Raw genomic sequence first — 12,068 nt, forward strand, 5'->3', positions numbered from 1 at the left:
TAACCAAAATTGGTAATAAGAATATAATGAACAGTTTGGTAGTTAGATCTCCAGTTTGGTTATTTTAAAGCATTAAGACAAGGCAAGATAGAAGGCTGCTTTTCTTCTGAAGTAATTCTAGAGGAAATAAAAATACTTTTGTTGGTTTGTTTGTTTTTAAAAAAACTAACTGAAAAGTAGAACAGTCATACCAACTTTCTGTCCTGCACAAAGTCAAATACCTATGCAGAATAAGATTAGCTTATTAATAGCTCCTGCAAAGGCGTAATGTATTATGTCAATCATTTGGAAAACACTGCAGGTAGCTACAGACAAGGATGTACTACACGGCTACCACCAATGACGGAAGGGCAACGCACACAAATCACACGGGATAACCAGGCCCTTGCAACAACTGGCTAGATGCTAAAGCTATTTTCACTATACCGTTGCTTCTGTAATATACTTTATGAGAAGTGGTTAAATAGATCGCTTCAACAAAATAACCAGGCGTTTCAGGGACTGGAATCCAATATAATTTGCATGCATACTGCTAAGTTTACAAGTAGTAACAATGTGGTCCATTATTATCCATAGCCATCCCATGATATGAAAAAAGGGATATTTAAGTTTTCTAGGCTAGGAGGCACAAACCCCAAATCTGGCATACTGTATTCTTAATGCTAAGGCTTGCTGCTCTGGCTGTGTTGTCCCCTCTTTACTAGAGTGCCTGTTACAAGTGCACAAGTGTGTATACATATACATATGCATACACGCATCTGTATAAATATATATATATATACGTATAATTTCCCCCTAATTTCCATCCAAGAATGCAATCCAAAAGGTGGCTCTGCATAGATGCCCAGCATATTCAGTTCGTCACCTGAGCCAACCCCTGAAGCTAGGCGCACTTGAGTCTTTTTAATATGTTTCCTTGTTTTTGTTTAAAACCAAGCTACTGCAGCTTCAAGTATTTCGCATTATAGATTTTTTTTAAATAAATTAGTTAACGTTATATTTTTTTCAATATTCCGACATATACTATAATATATATATATACAGTACAATAAATGCTCTCATTCTTTAATTTAATTTTAATTTTTTTTTTCAGATAAATCCCTGAGAATGTATGTTGACAGTCGCTAAGTTTCCACATGCGCAAGCGTTGTGTGTGCCATGCTTCTGGATGAACAAGCACTGCAAAGCCACGTGGGTCAGCCTTTCAAACTATTCGTTTATTTGGGTGGTTGGTTCACTTAAATAAGCTGAAATGTCAGGATGAATTACAAAAGAGTAAAGCTGGAGCCATTCGAGGTACTTATCACAGGATGGAGGTGTTTTTGTTTGGTTTTTTTTTTTTTTAAAGCCATTGCAATATATTTTTTTTCTTTTCTCTCTCTCTCTCTCTTTCTCTCTCTCTCTCTCTCTCTCTCTCTTTTGTTTTGAGGCTGTGAATTAGACAGAAAGAATGGGAGAGCTTGGTGGACTTTTGCCACTTGACAACATAGACTCAGTGTAAACCAAACTTCTCTTTTAAGCCTCTCAAATCTTTCATACAAAACAGAAAAGGAAAGGGGGAGGGGGAAGGAAAACACACATACTTTCACAATGTGACATTTTAGTTTTGCAAACTTAGTATAGAACTATACACATATAATACCGGTGTGGCTCTGTTTTAAGTTAAAAAGGATACAAAGGCAGGCTCAAGTAAAAATGTATTGCCCTCCCACCCACCCCTTCCCCATCCATTCACGCTTTTTCTCTTTTTGTCAACCAAATCGTTCGCGAACCAACATCATCAGTTTCTTTTTGCCTTTGTAGATTTGTTTTAGGTTGTCAATGAACTGGGTGAACTGAATGTGTCCATCGTGAGCCATTAAAAAAGTCTCACGGGCCTTACTCAGGAATTCTATAAACTCGCTGTAATGCCGCGGACTGATGTGCGTGAGCCGAGAGTGTGTTGTATTTATGTAGGCTCCAATTGTGGCATCTAGGAGTTGCCTTAATGGGGCTTTGTCCAAGGACATGAGCTTACCAGAGTTCCTCCTTCCGTGAAGTCCCACCATTCCAGGAGTGGTCAAAGTACATCTACGCAAGATGTCTGACAGTACTGTTGCACATTTGACACTTTTGACCACCAGAGGTATTATAGCCGCCAATTCATTTTTTCCAAGGGAGTGGCTGAGTGCACAAGCCCATAAAACATCATTAATGGCAGGGTGCGTATCCTGATTGTAACTCAGGTTGAGATGTGTCATGGCCAACGTGGCCAGTTTATAGGCCCGCACAGGGTAACCACGGTGTTCCATGTATCGTGCTATAGTGAAAAGCTGCGTGTAGCTCATGCCAGTTGCAGCGGCATCAAGAACAATTTGGTAAGCAGTCTCAAAAGCTATGTGATCCTTTTCACATAAGGTCAGTGCAGAGAGGGCGCAGTTCTGAGGATCCTTCATGGCACACTGTAGAGCAAGCGTCCTAGCACTGCTGGCCAGTTTCTCCTGCTGATGGCAGTCTAGATGCAAGCGGACTATAGTGCTGTTGGACATTACTGTGGTAGCAACAATACTAGTAGCTTCAGTTGGAGTGAAAAGTGTAAACCAGCTTTGCATGATGCTATCCAGTGCATACACACCTGTAAGACACAGAAAAAAATATTTGTCACAAAGACTGAAGGAAGAGCCAAATACTTAGGAGAACCACTTACAGAAGCTTCCAAAGGTACCTGCACTTTGAAAACACAATATGCTCTGCACCAACGATTGGTGCATCAGAGAATCTTATCTTTCTTCTCTAAAATAGAAATATCCTCTTTTTTCTCCACAAAGCTCTTTTTGGAATATGCTGGCAAAACCAAATAGTTTCATTAAACATCCCCAAACCTGCTCAAAATCAAAGAGCAAGCTGAAATAAGGTATTTCTATCAAATCCATGGCTGTCTGAAGCAAAGCACAGCAACTTGAATGGAAAACTTTACGAGCGATTTGGTACCTTTTGGTACTACAGAGACAAAGATGCTGCACCAGCAAAATAAACATTCTTTTTTCCCCCCTTCTCTATAAAAAGCCAGTTTGAAAAGACCAGGGAGGGAAACAGTGGGACCAGGGGTGGGTTCTAAATTTTTTACTACTGGTTCTGTGGGCGTGGCTTATTTTGTGGGCGTGGCTTGGAGGTCATGTGACTAGGTGGGCGTGGCTAGCTGGTCAGAGTCATTTCTGGAAGGTCCTTGCACTTACGACCAGTCCTTGCACTTACGACCCGACTCATTTGTTTGCTTTTAACACTGATCAGCTGTAGGACGGCCCTTTGAAGCCCCGCGGCAAGAGTTTAAATAGTTTTTTTCCCTCTAGTCAACAGCTGGGACTCAGGAGGCAGCAATAGATTGGGGGTGGGATCAAATAAAAGGTAAGAATAACGTGGGTGGGGGGGTGGGAGGGCGGAGGGGAAAACCGGTTTGGTGACGTCATATCGTCACCGCTACCGGCTCGGCTGAACCGGACCGAGCCGGAAGGAACCCACCACTGAGTGGGACCAAGTGGCCAACAGAACTACCTGCTAATAACAGGAAGTGGCTTGTCCAGCAACTGCTTCTGGCATCTGTGGCAGCAGATATGGCAACACCTTGTGTACAGGGGTGGAATTCAGCCTATTTGGACTGGTTTGGGCGAATCAGTAGCTCCGACAATCAGCTGAGAGCAAACTGGTTTGCTCCGATGATCAGGTGGGCCCACCCGCCCATCCTGAGCTATACTGACCTATATTTCCTTTGTTTGAAGCCCAGCTGATAGACGCGGCAGAGCGGATCGCCGTGCCTCAGCTGTTTTACTCACCGGGGCTGCAGTAGAAGGTTAAGTTTTAGAGCTGTTTTCAAACGCACTGCCCATCCACACTCAGCGAACCGGTTGTTACACCGGTTGAATCCCACTACTGCCTGTGTACCACAAAGCCAATAGCACTGTCTTTTATGCACTGTACAATTCTCTCCAATATGCTATGGCATCTGGTAAACTTGCCATCTCTCCCACCTTCTACTCATCTCCCAAGAGTTCAACTGCCCCCTGTTGCCTTAATGGATAGGATGCAGCTGTGAAGATTCCCATTGCACAAAACTACTCTACCTATTTGTCTGAAGGGTTTATCCTGCAATTTGTCTGGAAAGTGGTATCTGCAATTCTAATCTAATTCTGCCTAAAATATCAAAGGAATATACACTTTAAAAAGCAGAACTCTAAAGATCCTTGCTCCAAAACCCTTTCACCTATTTTTTTTGTGTAATAATTTTCATCATTATTCATTTCTTTTCATAATTTTCTTGCAATGTTCATTTCATACTATTGAAAAACAAAATTACAGCATTTTGCTTCCCCCTCCCATAGTAATAAGCGAGTATAAAAAAATCACATTCAAAATAAATGTTTTGATCATTCTGCAAATGTTTCCCAGCTATGAATTGCTATGACACAGCTATGAATTGGAAATAAATGTTCAGCTTCAGAACGGACTGTTTCAAGAGTGAAACATTTCTAAAATGATTTGAACAACCTGTTTTGCACATCCCTGTATGCTGATCAATGGAATGTATAAATCAGTCTCAAAGTTGAAGTGGGTAACTTCTGGCAGTTTTTTCCCTCTCCTTGCACCCTCTATCCCATTATTATGTCTATTTCTCACAGGCAAGCCTTGACTCTATTAATACTGAAGCAGGATTGTAGCTATTCTTGCATAGTTTATGCAGGTTAAAAAAAACTTGATTGCTTGAAAGTGAACTGTATTTTCAGTGTGACATACACATAATGGATTTATGAATGGATTTTGATGGGACATGCGGAAGTGAATTATGCAGACCATTCAGATCAGGGAACAGTACTGAGAATCCTAGATCTCTTCATGGCTTTTGGTACCATCCACCCTACCATTCTTCTGTGCTGGCTGAGGGTGCTGGGTATGAGGGGCATAATTTTGCAGTACTTCTCTTCCTCCAAGGACACTTCCAGTGGTATTGGTGGAAGGGGAACTATCAAGTCCCAGTCAATCCTCCTCCTCCTCCTCCTCCTCCTCCTCCTCCTCCTCCTCCTCCTCCTCCTCCTCCTCCTCCTCCTCCTCCCTTTTCAATATCTAAATGAAGCTTCTGAGTGAATTGGTATGGAGTGAGATATCACTCTCATGGCATAGGCTGGGTTATTTACAGGATTGCCTTTTCGCAAGAAATTTGCGGGGTCCATTTGCTCCCATATAGAAAATATGCTCCAGGTTCCTTCTGTTAAACCATGCCATCTTATGGGACGTAGGACGTTGCTTTTTCATAGCTTCCCTTATGCTCTAAACACACCCACAAACACACCCATACCTCCTCCCTTCCAATATATGACAGAGCCCAAATCTGCTTGCTTTTAGAAAAGCAATTAAGGCCTGCTTTTCCCCAAATGTTTGGGTCTGCTTGAGTGGAGTTCCCTTTTGATTGTTTAATTATTGTGTTCAATAGGCAAGGTCAAATAACAAGCATGGCAGAAATTTCAAGAATAATCTCTATTTTGTGGGATAGAATAACAGAACTTTGAAAACCTGACAGAGTTTCTATCTAACCTCATGTATACCAAAGAAAATCAAGATTGAATTATTCTGACTTTTTTCCTACCCTTTTCTCTTTCTCAGGACTTCTTTTCTGGAATTCTCCCCTTAACAGCTCACTTAATCCTTCCCCATTTCTGAGACCAAGTCTATATTCCTTCACACCACTTATTGTGGAATACTTTCCCTGATAAGCATGCCTGCTGCAGATTTTATAGAGTTCTCGATTGCGAGCAAGATATGTTTTCTTCTGCCAGGCATTTTAATCAATTTATATGCTAATGTTTAGACAGTATCCATCTATTGCTCTTAAGTGCTTCACCATTGGTATACTGGGTAGCTTATATCAGTCTATTATTTATTTTACTCCATTACGTTGCCTTTGGTTGTTTCTATGGATTGTGAAGTGTTTTTTTCTTCCAAATTTTATCAGGCAAATTCCATGTGCTGTCCTGAGAAAACATTGATTTAGAAGGATGGCTAACATAATTTTTAAAATAATTTAATTAATCCAGCAATCTCAACAGTGACTAGCTTTCCCCCTCTGTTCAAACCTGAAGTTGTTTCAAATTGTTTGCATTCTCTAACAGATATGGCAGCTCTTTCCAAATTGCCCTCAATAGAAAAAGAGCAATTTACAGCCTCAGTCTCCTTGATTTGTCAGAGATTTTTGCTGGTTGCTACTTTAGCCTATACCCCACTTAAAGTTGAAGGCCTCATGTAGATCTGAATGGATACAGATAAAAAAAACCCCTCAAGAATATAATAAACTCTCAATCTAACACTGCACATTTGTACAAACAAGTCCTAGCATCCGACATATTCCCCAAGGAACTGGCATCCTTTTACACCATTCCATCCCCCAAATAAGACAGAACATGTCTACATAGCACTGAATATAATCTCAACAGGAAAATAGAAATTTGTGTCCTGACTGAAATACCTTCGCCTATAGTCACAGCCAGATTCCCTGTTTGAAATGAGCTGGTTTCTTTAGTGCCCTTTTGTTGTTCTTGTGAGGTCGAACAATGACTGATGGGGTCTATAAACTGAAGCTTATAGGCAGCTTGAGTGCCTCATTATTGCTTGAAATAATTTGCACACATCTGTGCACTCAGCTAACCACACCCAAAGGTCCTCATTTTACTCATCTGGGTCCTGTTGTACTATGCGCTTGCATATACATGTACACCTTTCTCCTGCTCCATTCAATGCTTTCCTTCATTTACATAAACAAACACTCCCTCATTTATTTATAAGCTTGCGTATGTCTCAAAAGTGATCTTTGCATTGCATCACAGTTTCTTTATGGAAGTGACACATACACACACAACTGTACCACAGCACAAAAAGGCAATTTGCTTGCCAATAGAATACTATTAAATCACCAGATATACCTCTTTTGGTATGAAGATTAGGAAAAAGTAAATATTAGAAAGGAGTAACTGAAATCCTAACAAGCTATCATTTTCTAGCCACAGATTAGTCAATAAGAGCAATTCATTTTAGGGAAAATTTACAGTTACCATTAAAAAATCATTTACAGTCCAAATGAAATCTGGTCTGATTTGGGTTTCTTAGAAATTACTTGCAGCTGATAGGTCTAAACTATTATACTGATTAACAAATGTTAAATATATCAAGAAAAACAATTGTAAGTTTTAGATATATTAATATTATGTTCAGGGCAGGGGTGAAATCCAGCAGGTTCTGACAGGTTCTGGAGGTAGTGGAAATTTTGAGTAGTTCAGAGAACTGGTAGCAGAAATTTTGAGTAGTTCAGAGAACTGGCAAATGCCACCTCTGGCTAGCCCCAGAGTGGGTGGGAATGAAGATTTTGCAATATTCTTCCCCCAGGAGTAGGGTGGGAATGGAGATTTTGCAGTATCCTTTCTCTGCCATGCCCACCAAGCGATGCCCACCAAGTCACACCACGCCCACCAAGTCATGCCCACAGAACCGGTAGTAAAAAAAATTGGATTTCACCACTGGTTCAGGAGTTTGGACTAGTTAGAAAGTTCAGCAGAATGTGTGGAGAATCCACATCCTTTCTCAAATTAAATTTACTTTGAGAATTTGCCTATTCTTGGGAACACTTCTTTTTCATTAGAACATCAGAAACCTATCATAAATTCCTCAGTGTTCACACCCTGACCCTTATAGCAAATTCAAACATTAAGTTTTCGGTATTGTTTTCAAACAAATTATAACAAGTTCTTCTTATAGCTATAAACGCACTGTGGATAAAATTTCATACAATGGTATCTCAGTACTCATCCTTATTTGGTTCTGGGAGGTACAATGAGTACCAAAAACAATTAGTACCAAACACATTTTTCCCATAAGGAATAATGTAGTAAGCCAAAAGTTCTAGCTTGTGCGTTGAGTATCAAACAAACAATGAGTACTAGGACAAAATTTTCACATCAAAATGTGTTGAGTATCAAACTTGATGAGTTTCACAGTAGTTGAATACCAAGGTACCACTGTAATCTTATGAACTGCATTCGTAGCCATTTGTGCTATCTTAAATAGAAAAGGCATTGGATAAATTTCCTTCACATAATTAAAAAAGCCTAGGGTTACATTTCTGTATAAAATGCTACCATTTTGTACCCCCAATTTACGTGACATTACTGGACCGAGGCCAAAACATCAAAACACCATGTTTTTTTTATGTACTGCTGCTACAGTTTTCTCTGGAAATCTATATGACATAAATACCATGCAAATTCTTATGATTAGTGGGAAGTGATTATATTGTTTACCACACAAATTAGATCAGGATTCTGCTGAGATCAGTGGCAACACATACCTACTTCTGTTGCACATGTCACCAACCACCTCACCATTTCCCGCCGCCGCCAATTTAACGTTGACAATGTCATGCGCATCACCTATTAAAAAAGAGAAATATTTCCCTTGAGACATTTTTGTTGCTTTAGAATATGTTAGCTCTGAATAGCCAAACAAATTGTGGTGACTATGTAAAAATATTTATCCAGATCAGCTGTAAACAATTCTATCTCTAATCAATGTATCTTGTATCATGCATCGGCACAGCAAGGGGGAGGGGAAGGAAATAATCCCCTAATTTTTGTGCTGTATTCTTTGACTTGAGTTGTGTAATATTACCTCTTACTTATTTTCTAGTTATTTCTTGATACGGAATCAAAGCAAATCTTACAATTCAGTTTCTAGAATGAACAAGATGGGGATACACCACAAAGTTGAACATCGATTTCTCTTTGATATGATCATAGCTTTAATTGCTTTAGATCATCCAGGCTGGGAAAAACACAGAAAATGTAGCACACACTCTACAGCAGTCAATTTTATATTTTGCTAGATCACACATTCTGTTCTAATTTGCTTGCTCTTCTTAGATGCCATTTTTATGACTGCTAGGTGGCTAGCTTCTGAGTATTTTCCACATTCTGGTATTATTTGTAAACCTATTAAAAATGTTCTTTTATTTATGAACTGAAATTACAAACATACAAATAACTTTATTAATGTCCATTGCTATTCATCTATGTTCTCTGTATTAAGAACAGATAATCCCTGACGTACGACCACAATTGAGCCCAAAATTTCCATTGCTAAACAAGACAGTTGTTAAGTAGGTTTGGCCCATTTTAGGACCTTTCTTGCCACAGTTGTTAACTGAATTCCTGCAGATTCATCATTAAGTGAATCTGGCTTCCCCGTTGACTTTGCTTGTGAGAAGATTGCAAACGACAATCACATGACCCTGGGACATGCAACTATCATAAACACATGTATTTATGCAACTATATAAATACATGCCAGTTGCCAAGTGTCTGAATTTTCATCACATGACCACAGAGATGCTATGTGAAAACTGTCATACGTCACTTTTTTCAGTGTGTTGTAATTTTGAATGGTTACTAAACAAATGTCTGTAAGTCAAGAACTACCCATATAGTGTCACTTGAATTTCCAAAATGTGGCATCCAATAAAGCCTATTCATCAGCAAGACTCCATCCATACCATTTCCCTCCTATACTCCTTCAAACTCTGAACAGGACAGTTGTGTGGAAACTGTTCCATTCCTCCAACGTAGTGTTTCTCAACCTCACCAACATTAAGATGTGTGGGTTTCAACTCCCAGAATTCCCAGGTAGCGTTTGGAAACACTGATCCAATGGAAGATGGTGAATACTAATCTCATTCATTTCTAGCTTTAAACTATTCTACTAAAGTAGAATAAATTTTATTCTACTGCACAGAAGCAGCAATTTATTGATTCAACACAGGTTAAGACAATTTCAGTTCCAAAGTAGGTGTGTGTGTGTGTGTGTGTGTGTGTGTGTGTGTGTGTGTGTGTGTTTGTGAATGTATGTGAAAGATTAATCCAAGCAGGTGTGATTCTATGACTGGCCTCAAAAGATAAGCAGTTTTGGACTTTGGACTAAACAACACCAGGAAATCCCAAAGTTGAAGAGAAATTGAAAAAAAAACCCACATATTGGAAGAAAGCTATAGCAGAGCTGAATACGTATAAGTATTTTTCCCCTCTAATTACAGCATTAAAATTCTATTATGGAAAAATACCTGAAGACCCAGCTCCAGAGAGACTTTTAGAAGGGTAATATCCGGCAAACTGTCCATAAGTGTTGCTATTTTAAAAGCATCTTGGGCAAGCTTGAAAATGTGTGATGAGGAGTGAATGTTTTTCTGAATAGATTCTAACACTGTTTCAAGCCTTCGAACATCACCTGCAAGAACAGCAAAAACAAGATGAAATGAATTAACTGTGAACGCTACTTTTATGACATGAAAACAAGTGAAGCTGACAGATACTGTAATGTATATTTTATGTACTTATTTCAGAGATTCTGCATCTAGTGTATCACTGGTAAATAAGATAGCTCATTATCTGCAGCTAGGGGATCCAGTCCGGAAAAGGGAAATGAAATTAGTAATGAGTCAAGCATGTGTATGAATAAAAAAGGCAACTAATACATCTTTTTAAAAAGATCTTTACAAATAGATATAAAAGCTTAAATAATCTAGATTTATATTTTCAATTTCTAAACATATACCTATATAAATCTTGTGATATATGGTGGAAGGGTTACAGATGACTATGACGAAAGGCTTCTTAACACATTTGCTAAAGTATGGTTCAGTGAAAACATGTTCAGTCAAGACTTTTCATTTTACAAAGAATATAACTGTGCTGCAGTGGATCAGTGTCTGCATTACATACAGGTTTGTTATCATTAGCAAATAAAAGGAAAATTTAAAGCTAAGGTGAAGTTAACAAATCAAAAGCTTTCTTTATTCATAAAGTCAGTGCACTATTATATTTTTTCCTTAATCAAACTTCCTGCATAGAATCTGCAGACAAGAATTCTGAGGGTATATACGAGAGATACTTTAATGTAAAGAAATTAATACCAAAATATGGAAGGATTGGAGAAATTAATAATCTGCAAAGTAGGTAAATTTAATTACTGCCTCACAGCCTCAGAGATACTAATGTGGAGAACTAGTCTGTTTGCTTTTAACTATTTATCTGTAATCTATGCCAGGGCTGTCAAATTCACAGCCTGAGGGCAGGATGCATCATGCGCTGGCCACGCCCACGCCCAGTTTAGTGAATACATCACGTGACGCCACAAGTTTGACACCCCTGATCTATGCACTCAAACATATCCCTCTTTGAGGGAGATGGGGTCTTCAGAATTGTGAAAAATAAATGAATATACATTCTACGCTGCATAGAAGTAGTATTTAGGAATTTCCTAATCTGAACATTTTGGTTGGAATCTTCTTCCACCCTAATAAACAGACTGAGAAGGAGTGTTATCCTTGTTAGTTGGAAAAATCTCCATAAATACTAAAAGAAGTGATAGTATATTAGGTGAACATAGTTGCTTCCTGGTCAAGCAACAATTTCCAACAAAAATAATTTTATCCTTTCTTCATGGACCTCATGGATTAGCCAGCACATTTTTTGGCAGTTAAATTGTGTCTTACAATAATGAAAAAGAAACAGTATGGTCAAGAAGGGTGGATATACTTTTATATGAAATGTGGTGGTGAATGTGGATTGCATTTATTTGTACAAAATATTGTTCCAGTGTTGCCTGATAAATACTAAAATAATTCAAGTCAGAGACAAGAGTTTTTCTTTCTGGTTAGCCAATATACAATTTCCATGTTTTAAGGATTCCATTTTCCATATCCTAAAAGTGATCCCTGAAGGTATTCATAATAGTAAACCTAGTTTACCAGGAAGACCTTGTCAGTCATTCTGTTCAACAGACTGGTAGAAGATTGGTGCTATTAAGGAGGTAAGTAAGAGTGATCCATCACTGAAAACTCAGACTAAATACATTTTCTGAAGCATCCTTTGAACGATTTCATTCAAAGTAAGAACACTGTAAGAAAACCAACAGCCAAATAAAATACATTGCATTCAGGCATGAGTTTGGCTTTTAAATTGGCATATCTGGTGATGTTGGTCTTAACTAAGTATAGTTTTTTA

General features: G+C 38.6%; 1 protein-coding gene across 1 annotated transcript in view; it reads right to left on the bottom strand.

Moving 5' to 3' along the window:
• Window positions 1-1,730: 1,730 nt before the first annotated feature.
• Window positions 1,731-12,068, bottom strand: part of ZSWIM6 (zinc finger SWIM-type containing 6) — a 102,645-nt gene continuing 92,307 nt past the window's right edge. Inside the window, exons 12-14 of the mRNA XM_070935867.1 lie at window positions 10,127-10,290; window positions 8,363-8,444; window positions 1,731-2,614 (exon numbers count right to left, since the gene is read on the bottom strand). Of these exons, the coding sequence (XP_070791968.1) occupies window positions 1,752-2,614; window positions 8,363-8,444; window positions 10,127-10,290 (1,109 nt within the window). The 3' untranslated portion in view covers window positions 1,731-1,751. The remainder of the gene's footprint in view (window positions 2,615-8,362; window positions 8,445-10,126; window positions 10,291-12,068) is intronic.

The sequence above is a fragment of the Pituophis catenifer genome, unplaced genomic scaffold, assembly GCF_029215685.1.
Source record: "Pituophis catenifer annectens isolate HBS135680 unplaced genomic scaffold, rPitCat1.0.hap2 SCAF_2, whole genome shotgun sequence".
NCBI classification, from domain to species: domain Eukaryota; kingdom Metazoa; phylum Chordata; class Lepidosauria; order Squamata; family Colubridae; genus Pituophis; species Pituophis catenifer.